The 23136-nt window shown below is 41.6% G+C and overlaps 1 protein-coding gene across 3 annotated transcripts in view; it reads left to right on the top strand.

Annotated features, from left to right (window-relative positions):
• Window positions 1-22881, top strand: part of TDRD3 (tudor domain containing 3) — a 98359-nt gene extending 75478 nt beyond the window's left edge. For all 3 annotated transcript variants that reach the window (XM_058184945.1, XM_058184944.1, XM_058184946.1), the window contains 2 exons: window positions 18928-19053; window positions 22692-22881. In XM_058184945.1, the coding sequence (XP_058040928.1) occupies window positions 18928-19047 (120 nt within the window). In that variant the 3' untranslated portion in view covers window positions 19048-19053; window positions 22692-22881. The remainder of the gene's footprint in view (window positions 1-18927; window positions 19054-22691) is intronic.
• The last annotated feature ends 255 nt before the right edge of the window (window positions 22882-23136 follow it).

Below are 23136 nucleotides of genomic sequence, written 5' to 3'. Positions count from 1 at the left end.
CCCTCTCTCTCCTATCTATCTATCTATCTATCTATCTATCTATCTATCTATCTATCTATCTATCTATCAATCAATCATCTACCTATCTGTCTGTCTGTCTATCTGTCTATCTATCTATCATCTATCATCTATCTGTCTCTATCTATCTATCTATCTATCTATCTATCTATCTATCTATCTATCTATCTATCTATCTACTATCTATCATCTATCATCTGTCTCTATCTATCTATCTATCTATCTATCTATCTATCTATCTATCTATCTATCTATCTATCTATCATCAACTATTTATTTATCTATCATCTCTCTCTCATCTATCTATCATCATCTACTTATCTATCATTCTCTCTCATCTATCTATCTATCTATCTATCTATCTATCTATCTATCATCTATCTATCTATCTATCTATCTATCTATCTATCTATCTATCTATCTATCTATCTATCTTCTACCTATCTGTCTGTCTGTCTGTCTGTCTGTCTATCTATCTATCTATCTATCTATCTATCTATCTATCTATCTATCTATCATCATCTAATCTATCATTCTCTCATCTACCTACCTACCTATCATCTCTCTCTTATCATCTATCTATCTATCTATCTATCTATCTATCTATCTATCTATCTATCTATCTATCATCTACCTATCATCTCTCTCTTATCATCTATCTATCTATCTATCTATCTATCTATCTATCTATCTATCTATCTATCTATCATCTACCTATCATCTCTCTCTCGTTTACCTATCTATATCTATCTATCTATCTATCTATCTATCTATCTATCTATCTATCTATCTATCTATCTATCTATCTATCTATCTATCTATCTATCTATCTATCATCTCTCTCTCCTTATTTATCTATCTGTATCTATCTTATCTATTGTATCTATATTGTATCTATCTATCTATCTATCTATCTATCTATCTATCTATCTATCTATCTATCTATCTATCATCTATCTATCATCTATCCATCCATTAATCTAAAACATTTTATTAAATTATAGAGCAAAATACAAAAATGCAAAAGCAGATACTAGGACACAATGGGGAGGAGAAGAGGAAAGGATAAGTCAGTAACCCGGTTGTTAAATGAATCCAGTTTCTAGTGAAGAGAAGGACCAGGGGAGACATGATAGCATCCATAATAATATAAACTAGCCATTTCTATAACGACAAATCAATCTAATCAGTAAAACCCAAAATCAAAGTTTCATTTTTCCCCCCACCTCAAGCACAAAGTCCAGAAGCGGTTTCCAAGTTGAAAGAAAAGAAATATATATTTTTTTCATTGATCAAAACAATCATTTTAGCCATCTCTGCCAACTCCACCAACTTCCGTAGCCATTCGTCCATGGTAAACAAAATCATCTTTTGGGTTTAATGGAAAAACACGTAGACATTTTTGGGGGGGGAACTCTCAAATCTTATATACGTTGACGGCTGCAAGACTACTGTAGGCTCAATAATGGAACCCTCTGTTTCGTCCTAAGGTTCTTTAGTATAATTCATTCTTACTATAATAAGAATTCACATCTAAGGGCCTTTTTCTTTTTCTCATAGAGGCAGAATTCTTAAAAGGGTTGAGTCCGTCTTAAAATAAAATGCATAAAATGAAAGCAAGGGATTTTTATGTTTGAGACCCGTGTACACCTGCTGAGAAGATATGATTTGCTACAACTTCCTCTTGTATGTTCTGGAATTATTTTGCAGTGCAAATGAAGAAGGTCTGCAGATCAATTACCTAAACGAGGAACAGAGCAGCTAGCAATGTAGTTTCTTAACACTATTTTATACATTTCGTAATCGAGTTTTTTAATCAACTTTATACGAAGGAGGGGGGGAAAAAAGAAACCAGAGACTTTATTCCAGATAGGAGTTGAACGGAAAGTAAAGGGCCAGAGGAATATCTTCAGAGTTTTTATTACATTAATTATATTTATTATATTATCTTTTAACAGTACACTTTAGGTAAAGGTTCCCCTCGCACATACGTGCTAGTTGTTCCCGACTCTAGGGGGCGACGTTCATCTCTGTTTCAAAGCCGAAGAACCAGCGCTGTCCGAAGATGTTTCCGTGGTCATGTGGCCGACATGACTCAACGCCAAAGGCGCACGGAACGCTGTTACCTTCCCACCAAAGGTGGTCCCTATTTTTTCTACTTGCCTTTTTTACATGCTTTCGAACTGCTAGGTTGGCAGAAGCTGGGACAAGTAACGGGAGCTCACCCCGTTACACGGCAGCACTAGGGATTCGAACCACTGAACTTCTGATCTTTCGATCGACAAGGTCAGTAAAGGACCATAGAACCATATGTTTGGATTGCCCCTATCAAATTGTCATGAAGTCAGGAGTTACTTTAGATCCAATGCCGGTCTTTCCACGATATATTCCTCCATCAGTGAAGAAAACCAAATTGGAGTCGGGCATGATGATAATAGAGTTATTTGGTACATAGAATAATAGACTTGGAAGGGTCCTCTGAAGTCTTCTAGTTCAGGGGTCTCCAACCTTGGCAACTTTAAGCCTGGTGGACTTCAACTCCCAGAATTTCCCAGCCAGCATGCTAGCTGGGGAATTCTGGGAGTTAATAATAATAATAATAATAATATTTTAATTTTTATACCGCCCTTCTCCCGAAGGACTCAGGGCGGTGAACAGCCAAGTAAAAACAATACAATATATTACAATAAAAACTATTTAAAAAACTTATTCGATAAGGCCTAAATTTAAATATAAAATACATAATATAAATATAAAAGAAATCCCTTTTAAAACAAATTAAAAACCCCTATCAAGCCAGTCCTGCTCGGAAGAATAGGTACGTCTTCAGCTCGCGGAGAAAAGTCCGGAGGTCAGGAAGTTGTCGAAGTCCTGGGGGAAGCTCGTTCCAGAGGGTAGGTGCCCCCACAGAGAAGGCTCTGTGGAGTTGAAGTCCACCAGGCTTAAAGTTGCCAAGGTTGGAGACCCCTGTTCTAGTTCAACCCTTTGTTGAAGAAGAAGGTCCTGTACCCGTGATGGCGAACCTAAGGGACGCATGCCGGAAGTGGCACATAGAGCCATCTCTCTGGGTACGCGGAGAGCATCGCCCGTTGCTCTTCCGGGTTATGGCATGTCGGCCAGCTGGTTTTCATGCACGCGGGAGCACTGGAAACCGGATGAGCAGCTGTCCGGCGCGAATGCATGCGCTGGGAAAATGATCTTTCAGTTTCCGGCACACACATGCACACCGGCTACTTGGTCACATGCATACGCATGTAAAGACCAGTTGGTTGGTGCACATGCACGCACGCACCGGAAACCGGGAGATAACCTTCCTAGTGCGCGCATGCTCACAGGGCACCTGATCTCCTGGTTTCCGGCATGCGCATGTGCACCGGCCACCTGGTGTTCCGGTTTCTGCTGCGCATGCGCGTGTGAAGACCAGCTGGTCGGTGCGCATGCACGCACCGGAAACCAGAAGATAATTTTCCCAGCGTGCGCATGTGCACAGGGTGGCTGCTCTTCTGGTTTCTAGCATGTGCATGAGCAGCGGCCGGCTGGTCTTCGCACGGAAATGCACGCCAGAAACAGGAAGACCAGGTAGCCGGCGTGCGCCGGTGCTCCCGTTTCAGCTCTTGGTACTGAAAAGGTTCTCCAACACTGTCCTTTTCAGACAAATGGTGGTTCAAACTCTTTTTCAAAGCCTCTAGTGATGGAGCACCACCCGCCATTTCTGAAGGCAATCTGTTCCATTGGTTGATTGCTCTCATTGTCAGGAAGTTTCCCCTTAGTTCTAGGTTGCTTCTCTCCTTGGTTAATTTCCAACCATTGTTTCTTGTCTTGCCTTCTGGGGCTTATATTCCTCCATCCATGACGAACACCAAATGGGAGTCAAGCAGGATAATAGGGTTGTGTGGCACATAGAATTATAGAGTTGGAAGGGACCTCAGAGGCCTTCTAGTCCAACCCCCCCCCCCCCCCGTTCAAGCGGGAGACCCTATACCATTTCAGACAGGTGGCTATCCAGTTTTTTTCTTAAAAAATTCCAGTGATGGAACACCCACAACTTCTGAAGGCAAAAGGTTCCCCTGATTAATTGTCCTAACCATTAGGAAACTCCTCCTTAGTTTTAGGTTGCTTCTCTCCTTGGTTAGTTTCACGCCGTTGCTTCTCATTTTGCCTTCTGGTGCTTTGGAAAATAGGTTGAACCCCACCCCCCCCTCTTCTTTGTAGAAACTCCTCAAATATTGGAACACAGCTATCGGTAAAAAAACAAACAAACCAACTCTGCTAAAATAAAATAATGTGCTATTTTCCTTTTCTACTCAATGTATGCTGCTAGAGATTTGGATCTACGATTTAGTAGCCAGCGCTGGTGCTGAGCCTTTTTACATATCAGGGGGGAAAAATTCAAAGCCTGAGGAGAAATATATTTTTACCAGATCTACGAGGATCCAGTTGTTCAATCTGTGACCAAGAACCCAGTTTTTAGGAATGACAATCCGCCACACTATTTTTCTTTTCCTGCCACATCTGAATTTAAAAGCAGTGAACGGTGGTCAGCTTTAAATAACTGGGCCACCAAAATAATGCTATTCAGGATTGAGACTAAATTGATTTTGAACTTAATAACAGCAGCAAGACTGTTGATTGGACAATACTGGAAGAAAGAAGAGATACCTACAATAGAAGAATGGATATTGAAAGTTATTAATTTGGCTGAGATGGCTAAAATCTCAGCGTTTTTAAAAGACAATACGCAGGAAAGATATTTAATTGAATGGAAAAAATGGATTGATTATCTACAAAATAGATATCAGATTAAGAAATATCAGATTGCCTTCGAATAATTAGAAAGTTATTTTATGTAATGGGGAGGGGGTTGGGAGACGAAAAGCTTTGGATGTGGTTATTTGGATTGGAAGGGAAAATTTTATTCTATGTTTGGTTTATGTATAACTTTACCTTGTGATTGACCCGGGAAGCCGGGGGGTGGGGGAGGGAGGGGGGTGTTTTGTTTTTTTTTGGGAGGGAGGGGGAAAAAAGGGGGGAAAATGTTTTTGTTTTTTTTAAAACTCTTTCAATAAAAAAAAAACAAAAACAAAAACAAAATAATGCTATTCAGGAAAAGCACATCCATATTTTGAAATATTCCTAAAAATATGGAACCAATTCCTATTACATCTTTCCATTAGAAATGTCAAACTTAGTCAAAGCATTGCCGGTAAATGTATCTAAGGCCACTGTTACAGCAAGTTCTCGACTTACGACCAGAATGGAGGCCAACATTTCTGTGGCTAAGAGAGACGTTTGTTAAAGTGAGTTTTGTCCCATTTTATGACCTTCTTTGCTGCTGTTGTTAAGTGAATTCATGGATTTTGCTTTCTCAGTGCTGTTATTATTTTAATGGTCACTAAATGAGCTGTTCTAACTCGAAGACTTACCTGTATTTGATGTTCCTGAATGTGTTGAAAAACATAAACATCGTCCCAATATAAATTATAAATTAAATTAAATTTAATTTAGTATAAATTAAAGAATATTAAGAGAATGCCTCCTTATATTTCAGGGTTTTTTTCCCTTGCCCATCTATACTGCTTAGTCCTTAACAAACTATAAATATCGTTTTATAGTTTTAACAGCCTTTTATTGTTGCCACAAAAACCTAACAGTAACTTATTATTTTTTGAAGTAATGATCAGAAAGGATTTGGTGTTGCAAGAGGGAAATAATCCAGTTTAAACATGATTTATTTCGGTGCTTGTAGCGAGCAGAGTTCCCCGTTTTGTCAAATAAAACTTGTTTTTTTGTCATAATTGAAGTATATGCCGTGAACAACCTGCGGCCAGAATTAGTCTTTAAATAATATGAAATGGTTCATTTTGATTCAATTTCCTTACATGCTTCACATGCTTACTTTGAAGTTTTCCCACCAGCAGTTGATTCATTCTTCACTTTTTAAAAGCTTTTTGGGTTTGTTTCTAATAGATGACATGAAAATTTATCAGTGCTTTAAAATCTAGCTTTTTCTAATCCATTTATTCATAGCATATTCAGGGTCTTTCTTCTTTTGACATTATTTGGGTCCAACATTCTCAGTCACGTTTAAAAATGTGAGCTTTCATCAACACGTAGATCATCATCATCATCGTCATTTTTATTTTTATTGATTGATTGATTGATTGTATGGCGCATTCACATTGCATTTCAGTAAAGAAGAACACAGCTAAAATACAAAACGTAGAATATAAAATCTGAACTTTTAACAGGAAGATTGCAAATCTATACAGGTTCTCCTCAATTTACGACCACAATTGAGGCCAAAATTTATGTTGCTAAGTGAAAAACTTGTTTTGCCCCTTTTTACGGTTGTTAAGTGAATTCACTGTCATTAAGTGAATCTGATTTCCCCGTTGGCTTGGCTTGTCCAAAGGTTGCAAAAGGGGATCGTGCAATAATGGGAATCGTCGTAAATGTGTGTCCGTTGTCAAACATGTGACCAGGGGATGCTGCAACGGTCATTAAGAGGGAAAAATGGTCATAAGTCCCTTTTTTCAGAGCCGTCGTAACTTTGAACGGTCACTAAGGGGAATGTTGTAAGCCGAGGACTACCTGCATCTTATTTGCAAATATAATTTCTTTTATTTCATTTGTCGCAGCCAAGAATTCAGCGAAATCTCCGTTATAGGTTCTGATTTGACACTCTTGTGTTGAATAGACACAACCACACTCACAATTTGGTCAAGTCACAATGCGAATTGGGTTCGGTGTTGTACATAGTTCAGCCCATAGAAATCATCATCGTCATCTTTTAATGACCCCATAATCCCTTGCGGGGTGGAGTCTGGGCAACTGAATGGAGCTGAGTATTTACTAGCCGGATGCCCTTCCTGTCGCCAATGCGGAGTTATATTCAGCAGAGAAACGCCCTGTGAAAAGATGCTTCAGTCTTAGCAGCATAGCATTAGTGCACAAGATGGCATAGAAGCCCACTTCTCCACCTGAGTACACGCACATTTAAATGTAAAATTGTGTTCAGTTTTATGGATGTTTGGTCAACAGCCATTCAATCTGCCAACTTTATTCATTTTAGCCATTTTCAAGCAACTGAACAGTGCTACCGTCTCAGGAAAAACGAGAACCTAGCTGTTCTACATCCCTTCTGAGTCCAAGAATTATTTAGTTGTGAATGCTTAGGTTTATTCCCTTGAAATGGTACTGATGCTAATGGGAATGGCCATCAATCCAAGAACTAAATTTTGATTTACTACTAGAATCGAAATGCATCTTCCAGTCTTTTTTTCTTTTAGACCAGCGCAGCAGAAAACGTTGGGTTAAATTGTTAAATTGTTTAAAAGTTGCACTAATGAGAAATCTGCTAACTCTTCTAAATAATCTGTTTCGGCATTCTATCACTTTTTTTAAAAATATTCTGTTTTTTCTAATGTTTGCATTTCCAGAAGGCGGGTGCTCTAAGGAGCAGATGGGTGGCCTCTTCTTAATACGTCCAATGGACGCTTTCTAAGTTTCTGTTTTATAATTATAACCTCGCGGAACGAAGAGCGAGGCGCTTTTCATATTTTCTTTGACTTGTGAAATGTCACTTCGATTAATCAGGAGAATGATTAATTACCGGCGTTTAGGATTTGTATTTCCACCCGCCCCGCCCCACAGAGGCTGTCCAATTTACCTAGAAAGAATAGCAAAAAAGGACAGTGATCAGAATGATTTAGTAGCACACATGCTGTGTAAAGACTCGGTACGCCAGAGCTCGGGAATTTTAAAAAGAAAACTGCTAGGGAGAAGACGAGTGGCTCTCGGAGGGACATCGATTGTGATTTTTGTCTTTCAAGTTTTTCTGGACACTGAAGGCTTTATGACAGGTGATGCTATCTAGCCAATTCAATTCAAATTCAAACCTTTATTGTCAAGAGTACAACATGTGTACTATGAGATTGGCTGAGCCTCCCTTCGTGCACACACACACACACGCCCCCACCAACCAGTGGTGGGATTCTGCCGGTTTAACAACTGGTTTGGTGATCGTGAGCTTTACGCGTGCGTGCACAGTTTTACTAAAACTTACCTTTTGCGTTACCGCTGGGGAGTAGCACAGCGGAGGCATAGCAATCCGCTCTGCATACATCAGTTTACTGCATACATCAGTAAAGCGCAGGGGCGGGCAGGGTCACCTGATCGTTGGAGCAAACTGGTTCGCTCCCAGCTGATCGTTGGAGCTACCGGTTCGCCCGAACTGATCCGAACTGGTAGAATCCCACCCCTGCCCCCAACAGAATACAACTCACAGTGAAAGACCCCCAAAAAATCCCTATCCCAGTGAATCCTGCTAACCATCACCCAATCCTATTGCACCATGTGAACTTATTGCACGTCGCGCCATCCCTGCAAGTCAATCGTACTATGTTGTAGTAGTTATTTTTTATTCAGGAGTCTTGACAGCCCATGGATTAAAAAAAAGTAATATCGATATATTTGTAGCTTCCTTTTCGTTAAATTATACAGCAGTCTTTGTGTTGGTCTGTGCATCTTCCAAGGGATAACATCAGTGGTGGGTTTCAAATAATTGAACAACCGGTTCTCTGCCCTAATGATTTCTTCCAACTAACAGTTCACCAAACTGCTCAGAAAGTTAACAACCGGTTCTCCCGAAGTGGTGCAAACTGGGTGAATCCCACCACTGGATAACATTAAAAACTGTCTATAATTAGGCAAGCAGGACGCTGTTTCCTGGATTGTGTCCATAAGGAATCTAATTCTCATCTTCATTGATGATGATGGTGTGATAACAGCAATAGCAATAGCAGTAACACTTAGACTTATATACCGTTCACAATGCTTTACAGCCCTCTCTAAGTGGTTTACAGAGCCAGCCTATTGGCCCCAACAATTTGGATCCTCATTTTACCCACCTCGGAAATGTTCTGACCTAGGTTTCCCCAAACCATGAAGCAGACTCCTCACCCCTAGAAAACCTCTTTTATTTAGGTTAAAGGTTTTAAGTCTTCCAGCGGACAAGGTAGCTCTCGGCTCGCTCAGCCACAGTTGTGTCAGACGCCGTGAGAAGAAACAAGCCAACTTGGTTTTCTTTCTGATAGTGACTTCGTTTATTGGGTCTGCTACAAACCGGGTCGCAGTAAAAGTCGAGGTCTCTCTGTATAAAGTCAGCGCTGAGAGCTTCTGCCTCTCAGCCCCTTTTAAACATCCCGCGCTGCTCATGCCCTGCCCCATGGCTGAACTGCTCTGTTGATTGGACGCCCAGCCGCTCTCTCCCTCCTCGTCTGACAGCCTCAGCTGCCACATCATCTGCTAAATCCTCGAACTGAAGCAGCTCTTTTTAACGCCCGGCTCTCATCTCCCTCTATCCGCCCGCCAGTGTGCTGATTCCTTTCCCATGCTTCCCAAACGCAGAATCCTGCAGCCTTCAAACAAGTCCTTGATATGTCATCCCTTTGGATCTTTGATTAGGGGCTGCTCCCATGATCCGTATCCCTGTAGCGTCATGTGTCAAGCTGGAGCTGGGCTCGACAGTAGCTACTTTTGACGCAAAGGCATTGGGGTGGGGGGATAACAGCAACAACAAAAAAAGAGTCAATGGAATTAAAACTTTCAAAACCAATATAATACTTTGGTGCAGATTTTGAGTAAAAATACAGGAAATCCTCGACTTTTACAACAGCTCGTTTAGTGACCGTTCGAAGTTACAACAGCACAGGAAAAAGTGACAAATGACCACATTTCACACTTACGATGGTTGGAGCATCCCTCAAGGTCACACGATTTACATTTGAACGCCTGATAAGTGGTTGCAACATGCCCGGGCTCACGTGATCCACTTTGGCGACCTTCTGACAAGTGAACTCAATGGGGGACCGTGGATTCACTTAACAATGGTGTGACTAATTTAACAAACGTGGTGATTCCCTTAATCAATGTGGTGCGGAGAGTCGTTAAATGGGGGCCAGGCTCCCGTAGCAAATTTTCTCGCTTAGCAACCTCAGTTTTGGGCTCCATTGTGGTTGTACCTTGAGGATTACTCCTGTAGTAAACTGAAGTCCAAACTGAATTGTCTGTTGAGTGCAAAAATCTCATGATGAAACAAAACTGCACAAAACTGTTATAAACAGGTGTACCTTTTAGTACAGGGGTCTCCAACCATGACAACTTTAAGCTGTCAACTTGCAAAGCATTCCTGGCCTGCTCTTGAGTTGCCATAGGCAAGGGGGATGGGAAAATGGCAAAGCAGCGTGGCAGCCAAAAAAAAAAAAAAGCACATTCCAGACATATCTCTTTCAAGGCTGTCTCCCAGGATTACCCACAGCAGCCGGAGGGGAGTGATCTCTACAACCCGCAAAATTGCTCCATTGGCGAATGTGACTGATGACACACCCTGGGGGGAGGGGGGAAACAGGGTCAGGTCTGGGCCGTAAATTACGTGGGATCAGAGTTGGCTTTACTTGGAACCTGCCGATATGAAGCGCCTAATAAAAAACTGGATTTCTTTGGAAGCTTGGCTCGAGGCTCATGATTTAAGTAGGGCATCCATCGGAACCCTGACATAAACCTGGCGGTCTTCAACTCCCAAAGCTAGCCAGGGAATTCTGAGCGTTCCCAAGGTTGGAGACCTATGTTTTAGTAGATATCGGTTAAAAGGATCAGCTTTTGAAGAGAACATAGGATCCAAATTTATTTTCTTCAATTAACTCTTTGCCCTTAACTTTTAAAAAATGGAATCCCCCCAAAATAAACAAGTTGAACCATATTCTCATCCTGTCTTCACAGCCGGGAGAACCATAGCTGGCCTATAGAGATTAGATATTTTCTCTCAGAGTTTCGTCTCTCAGGCGTGAAGACAGATTGTCCACGTCAGGGCCTTCACACCCAGGCAGCCTTCAACTTACAACAGTTCATTTAGTGACCGTCCAAAGTTACAACACCATTGGAAAAATGTGACTTAGGATAGGACCGTTTTCCACATGACTTTTGCAACCTCCTCACAATCCACAGGATTAAAATCCAGACGCTTGGCAATGGGTTCCTATTTGTGACCGTTGGCCGTCGCGTAGTCCCCTTTGGCGACCTTCGTTTGAGCAACGTCAACAGAGATAGATAGATTAACAGAGTTGGAAGGGACCTTGTAGGTCATCTAGTCCAGCCGTCCGCTCAAGTGGGAGACCCTACACCATTTTTGATAAATAGCAATCCAATCTCTTCTTGAAAGCCTCCAGTGATGATGCTCCCACAAGTTCTGAAGGCAACTTCTGTTCCATTGGTTGACTGCCCTCACTGTCAGAAAAAAATTGTCCTTATTTCTAGGTTGAATCTCTCCTCGATCAGTTTTCATCCATTATTCCTTGTCTGGCCTTCAGGTGCTTTGGAAAATAACTTGACCCCCTCCTCTCTGTAGCAGCCCCTCAAATATTGGAAGATGCTATCCTGTCTCCCCTGGTCCTTCTCTTCACTAGAAACCAGATTCACTTAACAACCGGGTTACTGACTTATCCACCGTTCACTTAACAATGGAAGGCAAGAAAGATTGTAAAACGGGCCACATCTCACTTAACAAACGTCCCACTTAACAGAAGCTTTGGGCTCCATTGTGGCCGTAAGTCGAGGACTAACTGTAATCGGTAAATGCAAATAGATCAGCCTTCGGATAAATACCTCACCTTTACACGATACCCTGATGTATTCGGGGGAATGGATCGTTAGCTGACCTGCCTTGACTATAAACTTAGCAGTTCTAAATTCTGCGATTCAAATTCTGGTGGAATGTTGTTTGAAGGAAGGATGTAAAACACCTAAGCTTAAAAAGGGCTTAAAATTGATTGTCACACACCAGCAATATCTTCAATGGTTTGTTGCACCGCATATAAATGTCTCCGCCTGGAATGGCAGATGACGGAAGCACCCATATTTAGCCGGGAAGTCCAACAACTGAAATCTTGCTCTAGAATAGAATAAGATATGAGCTCATTTCATACTCCAATAATTGGGGGGGGGGGGTGGAAATTCAAGTATAACAGATGGAAACTTGCACCTACAGATACGCTGTATACTAAACCTACTCAAGGGATACAACACAGCACATCACAAATTCCCAGGCAAAATATATTCTACAACAAACCTAATGTACCTCCAATAATGTTTTTAAAAGATTAAATATCCTTTGTTCTCCTCAGGATCATCATCATCATGAACCAGCCTGCCTTCTTTCCTTCCTTCCTTCCTTTCTTCCTTCCTTCCTTCCCTCCCCCCTCCCTCCTTCTTTCCTTCTTTTCCTCTTTCCTCCCTCCCTCCCCTGTTCCTCCCTCCCCCTTCCTTCCTTCCTTCCGCCCCCTTCTTTTCTTCTTTCCTCTTTCCTTCCTTCCTTCCTTCCTTCCTCCCTCCCTCCTTCTTTCCTTCTTTCCTCTTTCCTCCCTCCCTCCCTGTTCCTCCCTCCTCCTTCCTTCCTTCCTTCCTCCCCTTCTTTCCTTCTTTCCTCTTTCCTTTCTTCCTTCCTTCCTTCCCTCCCCCCTCCCTCCGTGTTTCCTTCTTTTCCTCTTTCCTCCCTCCCTCCCCTGTTCCTCCCTCCCCCTTCCTTCCTTCCTTCCGCCCCCCTTCTTTCCTTCTTTCCCTCTTTCCTTCCTTCCTTCCTTCCTTCCCTCCCCCCTCCCTCCTTCTTTCCTTCTTTCCCTCTTTCCTCCCTCCCTCCCTGTTCCTCCCTCCCCTTCCTTCCTTCCTTCCTCCCCTTCTTTTCTTCTTTCCTCTTTCCTTCCTTCCTTCCTTCCTTCCTTCCTTCCTTCCTTCCTTCCTTCCTTCCTTCCTTCCTTCCTTCCTTCCTTCCTTCCTCCCCCCTCCCTCCTCCTTTCCTTCTTTCCTTCTTTCCCTCTTTCCTTCCTTCTTTCTTTCCTTCCTTCCCTCCTTTCTCCCGGACAAAGTCTCAACAAAGTACTTTCAAACATTATTTTTGGGTGTGACTTTAGGTCAGATTCCTCACCTCACTTCCTTTTTTTAAAATTAGATGTTGAAGTTTGATTTATTTACATATTTGTAAAATGTATTAGCCATCCATCTTACAACACAGTAACTCTTGGCGGCTTACAATATTAATATTATTCATCCTCACAGGCTTGGCCTTTCGTTCCATTTTTTCCCCCCCCCTGAAAGCCTAGCTCCATTGCAGCATCTAGCGGAGCTTGGCTGATCTTCAGATGCTAAGAAGATCAAACCTGATTAGTGCCTGAATGGGAGAAGCTTGAGAATACCAGAGCTGATATTTTTATTTTTTATTTTTTGGTTTTAATGACCCCATAATTCCTTGCATCGCGGTGGAGTTGGGGCAACGGACTGGATCTCAGTGTTTACTGGCCAGATGCCCTTTCTGTTGCCAGTGCGGAGTTTTCAGCAGATCTTTTCTCATTGTGCCCAGAGAGAGAAATATCAAACTTACGAAATAAAAACAAAAACAAAAGCCAGCCTATTTTATCCTGTAGCCAAGAAATCCCACCAGGAGTTGAACTAAACCGAAAGGAGTCTTTTATTTCCAATTCAGTTAGCGTTTCTACTTAGATGAAATAATAGTTATGCAGTAGATAATTTGAGAAAAGATCAGTGCCACACATTCAATGAGAAAAGGATAAGATTAAAAATGTTGACTTACCGTTTGTTGATCCTATTAAAATTAAGTCCCCAAAGAGGATTAATTCTCATGAATCAGTCCCTGATACTACTGGGTTGTATGTTTCTAGCTTCCCATGCCTTCCCAATTTGCTTGACTTTTATCCCTTTCTAACTGGAGTTTGAATAGAATTTTTTTTTTATTGGCCAAGTGTGATTGGACACACAAGGAATTTGTCTTGGTGCATATGCTCTCAGTGTACATAAAAGAAAAGATACCTTCATCAAGAATCAACAACACTTTATGATAGTCACAAGGTACAAATAAGCAGTCAGGAAACGATACCAATATAAATCGTAAGGATACAAGCAGCAAAGTTACAGTCTTCCATCATACAGTAAGTGGAAGGAGATGGGTGATGGGAATGATGAGAAGATTAATAGTAGTGCAGATTTAGTAATTAGTTTGACAGTGTTGAAGGAATTATTTGTTTAGCAGAGTAATGGTGTTTGGGGAAAAACTGTTCTTGTGTCTAATTGTTCTGGTGTGCAGTGCTCTATAGCGTCGTTTTGAGGGTAGGAGTTGAAATAGTTTATGTCCAGGATGTGAGGGATCTGTAAATATTTTCACAGCCCTCTTTTTGACTCGTGCAGTATACAGGCCCTTAATGGAAGGCAGGTTGGTAGCCATTGTTTTTTCTGCAGTTCTAATTATTCTCTAAAGTCTGTGTCTGTCTTGTTGGGTTGCAGAACCGAACCAGACAGTTATAGAGGTGCAAATGACAGACTCAATAATTCCTCTGTAGAACTGGATCAGCAGCTCCTTGGGCAGTTTGAGCTTTCTGAGTTGGCGCAGAAAGAACATTCTTTGCTGTCCTTTTTTAATGATGTTTTTGATGTTAGCTGTCCATTTTTTTTACAATTACAATTGCAAAAAAAAACAAAAACGTGGAGGATACAGATCGGATGTCTGAAATTCAACCTAAATATTCAAATGTAAGATAACTACTGTCGGAATGGTGTATGTAATTTCTGGGTGAATTGTGTGTTGTTGTTTTGTTCATTTGTCTTTCAGAAGGTATCAGGAAGGTAAAGGAGAATAGTTGGTATGCTTTCTATCATGCCAAGTGAGGCTCAACTTTGAGATGAAAATAAGAAATGGCATGGAATATACACACACACACACACATACACAGAGGTTTTGGTATGTTCGGGGCTTTTTCCGTGTAAGGTTGAAAGTATTTAGGCAACATTTCGATGAGGTCTCACTCGTCATCTTCAGGCTGGAGTTTTTGGCTTTGTGCTTATGTGAGCAATTTTATTTTTTTTTGCTTTTGCTCGCAAAACGTCGAAACGTTGCCTAAATACTTTCAACCTTACATGGGAAAAGACCCGAAGATACCAAAACCTGCATACCTACCCGTGAAAACCTACGAAAACAAATACACACACACACACACACACACACACACACACACACACACACACACACATTTAATCCTTAGCCTTAATTAGCTCGGCTGGATTTTTTTTCCCCTTGCAAATGTTATGAATGAAAAGCCTGCCCAACCTTAGCAAGCTCATTGAAATGAAGTTGTACATAAAATAGATCTCCATCTCTTGAAATGTTTGCTTCTTGTGGTGTAAATACCGGGGATATAAGCGATACCTTAAATTCCCACATATTTGTGATCTGTCATAATTGGACAGTTAAAAGAATAGTTGCATTTCAACTTCAATTTATCTCACACTGTCTCGATGTTCTTGGAGATGACATGTTCGGTTGCTCTCTATGTACCACGCTGTGCATAACACCGAGCTATAATGTGGCTGGCTTGTTTTTAGCAAACCATGGGGAAAGGCTGGCAGAAAACTATAATAATCAACCATTCACTCTGATGTGTCATTGATGTATGACAGAATCTTTTGTTTGTGCTCTACCCGTCACATTTAGGTATTGAGAGAAGAAATGGGAAAAACACTACAACTGCTTACTCTTAAAGCTTCTTCTTCAGCAAGCCCTGCTTCAGCAAGCCCTAGCTTAGTGTTAGATGTGAACACTGCCACTAATTATAATATGTACTTACCCTCCTCAGGCTGTAGCTCTCCATCTGTAGGATAATTCTGTATCATCTTCCATTGCCGTAACGAGACTTGGGATATTCATCTGGGGAAGGAATGATGGTTTGATTTGTATCAAACTCTTTTTCTCATTTCATTGCATTTTGTACATTTGAAAATAGCAGACCGATTCAGAAATTAAATTGGGTCGTAACCGTGTTTCTAAAACAACATCAAAGAGGATCACATCAGATAACATTGAAGCACCATTTGCCTCATATAGAATAGAATAGAATAGAATAGAATAGAATAGAATAGAATAGAATAGAATAGAATAGAATAGGGTAGCGTAGGGTAGGGTAGGGTAGGGTAGAATAGAATAGAATAGAATAGGGTAGGGTAGGGTAGAATAGAATAGAGTAGGGTAGGGTAGGGTAGGGTAGAATAGAATAGAATAGAGTAGGGTAGGGTAGAATAGAATAGGGTAGGGTGGGATAGGGTAGAATAGAATAGAGTAGGGTTGGGTAGGGTAGAATAGAATAGAGTAGGGTAGGGTAGGGTAGGGTAGAATAGAATAGAATAGAGTAGGGTAGGGTAGAATAGAATAGGGTAGGGTAGGGTAGGGTAGAATAGAATAGGATAGGATAGGATAGGATAGAATAGAATAGAATAGAATAGAATAGAATAGAATAGAATAGAATAGAATAGAATAGAATTTTTTATTGGCCAAGTGTGATTGGACACACAAGGAATTTGTCTTGGTACATACGCTCTTTGTGTACATAAAAGAAAAGAAAAGATAAGATGTTGACCACTTCCGTCTTTCTGGAAATATAAAGAATTGCATAAACTTGATGTCCATGTAAAATTTCCATTCCATATCAAGTGACCTCTACAAATAGTGAAAACACTGTTCTTTTATCACCCCTGGCCACTTAATTCATTCCATCAGAATTCACCAGGCTAATGTAATGTAATTTAATTCAGTATAGACGTTCTTGATTTTGTATGATTGAGGGGAAAAAAATATCAAAATACAACAGTGGAAATTTTATATAATGCATCATTTGAACCTGGAATGGAATACATATGTAATTCTCAAGTTTCAGAAATGTATAGGACAGGGGGTGTCAAACGCATATCATCATGTCGTCAAATGACATATCACAACTTTTCTCCCTTTGCTAAAATGGGGGTGGATCAGGGGTGAAATGCTCCCAGTTCAGACCGGATCACCCGATCCAGTAGCGATGGTGGCGGGTGGTTCGGAGAACCAGTAGCAAAAATCCCTGGCCCACCCCCCCCCCCATGCCCAGCTGAGCCGTGCGATTATCAAAGGCATAATAGTGTTAAATTTTAATTCGGGTTTTTATTAATATTTCTAAAATTTTTAAACTAAATTTTAATTATCAGCCTGTCAGGCCTGGAAACCATATTAAACTTTAGGTTTCCAGACGCTGCCACATTTTTATCCTGAGGGGAGGGGGGGGGGTTGAGGGGTATGGTAACATTCTTCAAAGGGTCAAGGTCGGATGGTGTTCACGTCTGCAGGAAGAGTGGCAAGAAGTTACTCGAATGAACTGGAAGAACGTGGGACCGTGTGATCATCAGAGGGGTCAGGGGGGTGGGACTATGGGGGTTTGTATAACTGGGGAAATGAATCCGGAACTTCAGTTTTGGGAATTGCACTCATCGTGTGCCAGTCTCCTCATGCTAGTAAAGGACTCTGAGAAAAAGAAAAAATGCCTCTGAGTTTCTTTTACGCAGAAGAGGTATTTCTGGAACCTTGACACAGCCTTTTTGTAATTTGCTAGGTTTTAAATGTTTTAATTTGTATATATTTCGTGTTTTATCTTGGCTGTACACCGCCCTGAGTCCTTCGGGAGAAGGGCGGTATAAAAATTTAATAAAATAAAATAAAATAAATAAATAAGAGTTTTTTAAAAAAAACTTTTAAAAGCATTTTTTCTTCAGTCGAAAGGCAAAAAAAAAATGCTTTTAAAAGAAAAGAAAAGCCTCTGACGATCAGGCAACTCAGCTGGGATCGTCAGAGGAGCCTTTTAAAAGCATTTTTTTACAACCTCTTCGGCCAAAGAGGTTGTAGAAAAAATGCTTTTAAAAGTTTTTAAAAAAAACATTGGCCACACCCACCCAGTGAAATTTTACATTTCACCCCTGGCTTATACCCATTGGTTGATTGTCACAAATGGCCAACTTTTGAAACCTGAAGTGCTCATTGAGTGTCGTCAAGTGAAAAACTCCTTTTCCATATGGTTCGGTGATGATTCCCAACTTCCAGTCTACTTGTCAAGGTTCCAGAAAAACCTCTTCTGCAATAAAAAAACTCAGAAGCCATTGTTTTTCAGAGTTCTTTACTAGCATGAGGAAACTGGCACACGATGAGTGAAATTCTAAAACTGAATTTCCGGATTCTTTTCCCAGTTATACAAACCCCGAGTCCCACCCCCCTGACCCCTTTGATGGTCACATGGTCCCACGTTCTCCCAATTCATTCGAATATCTTCTTGCCACTCTTCCTGCAGATGTGAACACCATCCGACCTTGACCGCTTGAAGAATGTTAACATACCCCTCAGCCCCCCTTCTTCCCCTCAGGGGAAAAATGTGGCAGCGTCTGGAACCCTAAAGTCTAGTATGGTTTCCAGGCCTGACAGGCATCCCCCCTTGGAAAAGAAGCTATATCCTAGGAAAGAAAACAAAGAGTTGATAAAGAAGAGTGTCAGTGGTCCACACTTCCCTTCTACCCCCCTGACATTACTTTTCCATCTTTTCAAATTTCCGTCCTTTTTTTAACAAACTCTAGTTAGCCTGATCTTAAAGGTACCCATGTTGGATTTGTGTCTATGGAGATTCTCAGTCATCCAGGTCATGGTTGTCTCAAAGGTGCTTTTTTCAAGAGGCAACTGGACTTTATGTGTTTTTCTTTGAAGACGTTTCGCTTCTCATCCAAGAAGCCTCTTCAGCATTTTTTTTTTTTGAGCTGAAGAAGGTTCTTGGAGGAGAAGCAAAACGTCTTCAAAGAAAAACCTGACAGTCCAGTTGCCTCTTGAAAAAAGCACCTTTAGAATATTGGATCTGTGTTTTGCGGGGGGGAAAAACTCCTAACTTGTAACCTGTCTCTTGTGTTTTCTTTATTCTTCTTTTTTTTAAAAAAACACAAAGATAATTCTGTATACATAGAAGAATATCCTTACGATTGTGTGCATTTTTACATCATGTGGTTTACTTGCAGGAGGAGGAAGAAATGACTTATGAGCAAACTTTAGAATTTCGCAGAGGGGGTGATGGGCAGCCCAGGCGGTCAACACGACCCACTCAACAGTTTTACCAACCTCCAAGAGCTAGAAACTGATCAAAGGTAAATCATTACTTCTTATAATTAAAAAAACAAAAACCCTAGTTTTATTCATCTGAAATTCCCTTGACATTCCAAATAACTCTGAAAAAGGAATGTGCATATGCCTTTTAATACCTTTGATATCAAATATCTTTGGTACCTTTGTCCGGCCTGGTTCATAATTAGGTGATAAATACAATGAACGTTGGTGTCAACCAGGGGTGAAATTCAGCAGGTTCTGACAGGTTCTGGAGAACCAGTAGTGGAAATTTTGAACTGTTTGGAGAACCGGTAGTGGAAATTTTGAACAGTTTGGAGAACCGGTAGCGGAAATTTGAATAGTTCGGAGAACCGGTAGGGGAAATTTTGAGCAGTTTGGAGAACCGGTAGGGGAAATTTTGAGCAGTTTGGAGAACCGGTAGGGGAAATTTTGAGCACTTCAGAGAACCGGTAGTGGAAATTTGAGTAGTTTGGAGAACCAGTAGGGGAAATTTTGAGCAGTTTGGAGAACCGGTAGCGGAAATTTTGAGCAGTTTGGAGAACCGGTAGGGGAAATTTTGAGCACTTCAGAGAACCGGTAGTGGAAATTTGAGTAGTTCGGAGAACTGGTAGGGGAAATTTTGAGCAGTTTGGAGAACCGGTAGGGGAAATTTTGAGCAGTTCAGAGAACCAGTAGTGGAAATTTGAGTAGTTTGGAGAACCGGTAGGGGAAATTTTGAGCAGTTTGGAGAACCAGTAGCGGAAATTTTGAGTAGTTTGGAGAACCGGTAGGGGAAATTTTGAGTAGTTCAGAGAACCGGTAGGGGAAATTTTGAGTAGTTCGGAGAACCGGTAGGGGAAATTTTGAGCAGTTTGGAGAACCGGTAGGGGAAATTTTGAGCAGTTTGGAGAACCGGTAGGGGAAATTTTGAGCACTTCAGAGAACCGGTAGTGGAAATTTGAGTAGTTTGGAGAACCAGTAGGGGAAATTTTGAGCAGTTTGGAGAACCGGTAGCGGAAATTTTGAGCAGTTTGGAGAACCGGTAGGGGAAATTTTGAGCACTTCAGAGAACCGGTAGTGGAAATTTGAGTAGTTCGGAGAACTGGTAGGGGAAATTTTGAGCAGTTTGGAGAACCGGTAGGGGAAATTTTGAGCAGTTCAGAGAACCAGTAGTGGAAATTTGAGTAGTTTGGAGAACCGGTAGGGGAAATTTTGAGCAGTTTGGAGAACCAGTAGCGGAAATTTTGAGCAGTTTGGAGAACCGGTAGGGGAAATTTTGAGTAGTTCAGAGAACCGGTAGTGGAAATTTGAGTAGTTCGGAGAACCAGCAAAAACCACTTCTGGCTGGTCCCGGAGTGGGATAAGAATGGAGATTTTGCAATATCGTTCCCCTGCCATGCCCACCAAGCCACACCACGTCCACCAAGCCACGCCCACAGAACCGGTAGTAAAAAAATTTGGATTTCACTACTTGTGTCAGCCATCCCATTGGCATGTCCAGTAAAAGAAACTCGGGGGAGCATTTTTATTACCAAGAGTAAACAGCTACTGATAGGTTCATACAGGCACAGAAGAAGTAAAGCCAGTTCTGAGGTTTTGGCGCAAAGCGAGAGTATAGTGAAACCCCCCTTTTCCTTCACACTTGGTGTCCACTGCCCACCCACCCAAATTAAGCATTTAATTTTGGGAAACCATCTGCCTCTTTTGAACGTCTACCGCTTCTGACCTTGGGACTGCGAGTATTTCTCAGGCTGCCAACGGCTCACGTCAATTCCTTTTCTCCCTCCCAGCTCCCCACACGTTCCAATCATGTCTACCCACTTTTCCTCCCTTAACTTCTTTGCAAAGCTGTGAGCAGAAAGAGATGCTTTGCGGGTCAATCTTGACAAGTGGCTTATAACTACCAGCCAAAATGAAGGCGATGATTAGGAAAATACTAGTCCGACGGGAAGATTCGTGATCACACCTTACGCTCCAATTAAGCTGATTTATGGTTCATGGCCTTTACACAAGAATCTAGTCAACTAGTGGTCAGCATTAAACCGGCACTGGAAAAGAGTCAATGGAATTCAAAAAAGGTTAGACTTAGATCATTTGCAGGAACGTAAGGATTCAAGCAGGGGTGAAATCTAAAAATGTTCCCTACCGGTTCTGTGGGCGTGGCTTAATTGGTGGGTGCGGCCTGGTGGTCTGGTGATCCGGTGGGTGTGGCTTGGTGGTCAGGTGACTGAATGGGCATGGCCAATAATAATAAATAATAAAAATAATACAATATACAAAACTTGGGAGCGCACTGGTCTACCTTCTTTAAAAATAGAGGCACCGGTCCACTAATTGCCTTTTGGGGAGTCCACCGGTCTACCTTCTTTAAAAATAGAGGCACCGGTCCACTAATTGCCTTTTGGGTAGCCCACCGGTCTACCTTTTTTAAAAATAGAGGCACCGGTCTACTAATTGCCTTTTGGGGAGCCCACCTGTCTACCTTCTTTAAAAATAGAGGTACCAGTCTACTAATTGCCTTTTGGGGAGCCCACCGGTCTACCTTCTTTAAAATTAGAGGTACCGGTCTACTAGCCACCTACAGCGCTGATCAGCTGTCGTGCGGCCCTTTGAAGAGCCGCGGCAGTCATTTAAGGCCGTTTGCAGCTATATCACTACCGAGAGCTTCAGGGACAGAGAAGAGGAACAGTGAGGCATGGGCGGTGAGGGGGGCGGCAGGGATTTTTGCTACCGGTTCTCCGAACTACCCACCCACATCGCTACTGGATCACGTGATCCAGTCCGAACCGGGAGCATTTCACCCCAGGATTCAAGGCTGCTTCCTTTTTTGATTCTGCCCCTCGGTCTCTGCCGGCTGTTCTCCAATAGAGTTGTCACTTTAGTGCATAGAATTTGGAAAGTCTTGAGACACTTATTAAAGTGCTGCATCTCTCTCTCTCTCTGTGTGTGTGTGTGTGTGTTTAAACATTGTATGCCTTTTTCAGTCTCTATTTTCCAAATATTCTCTATATGGTCATAATGCATGCAAATTATCCTGATGAAGGTCTGTAGAGATTCTCCGTCATCCAGGTCATGGTTGTCCCAAAGGTGCTTTTTTTCAGGAGGCGACTGGACTTTCTTGGTTTTTTTTTTTTCTTTGAAGACGTTTTGCTTCTCATCCAAGAAGCTCCTTCAGCTGTGACAGGATAGTGGGGAATGGAAGGCTTTATACTCCTTGCAGACAGCTGGTCATTTGCATCCTTTTAGAGAACCGTCGAAGCACTTGGAGGTTTATCTGTGACCTCAGGGTCACCTGAGTAGTGCAAATGGTTCCTGTAGCCTGCAATTTTTTCTCTGGAAATCCATTCTTACTCCCACACCCTTCAAAGACTTTTAGCTATACAATTCGAGATGAACACCCTTTGAAGGGTGTGGGAGTAGAAATGGATTTCCAGAGGAAAATTGCAGACTACAGGAACCAGGAGCCCTACTCCGGTGACCCTGAGGACACAGATAAACCTCCAAGGACTTCAACGACCTTCTAAAAGGATGCAAATGACCAGAGAAGCGAAACGTCTTCAAAGAAAAAAACAAGAAAGTCCAGTTGCCTCCTGAAAAAAACACCCACGGAACATCCTGAAGAACAGAGAGTAAAAGCGGTGAAATTTATCCCACATTCTCCATTTTCCCCCCACTTTAGATATTCATTGTGGCGAGATCGTTCTGCATTTCTTCTGGAAGAAGAACGTTTTCGAAAGATCCAGACAGGGAGTAGAGAAATCTACCCACCAATGAACTTTTTTTAAGTTAATGCTGTGAAGCTAAAATTTTTACATATATATATATAAAAAAAACCTTGTTAATACTGACATCAATAAAAGCCACCATGCTCAGCACTGTCCTTGCTTTGTGTTTTCCTGCTCGCATGAATTGTTATCAAGTGGATCTCTTTCATATCAAAAAATGGATGGACTCTATTAAAAAAGTCAGTGTCGTGTCCCACCCCCCACTCCGACGAACGAGTCAAGGAAGTCTGTGACAAACTTGGTAACGAAGCCTCTGCAGCTTGCCAAGTCCCTTCGAGGTTTATCAGGGCAGGCAGGAGTCCAAGTTGTGACTTCAGCGATAGGGTCTGGTATCAGCAA

This window comes from Ahaetulla prasina, chromosome 5, assembly GCF_028640845.1.
Source record: "Ahaetulla prasina isolate Xishuangbanna chromosome 5, ASM2864084v1, whole genome shotgun sequence".
Classification (NCBI taxonomy): domain Eukaryota; kingdom Metazoa; phylum Chordata; class Lepidosauria; order Squamata; family Colubridae; genus Ahaetulla; species Ahaetulla prasina.
Note: the sequence above shows the minus strand (reverse complement) of the source record. Positions and strands in the feature narration are given on the sequence as shown.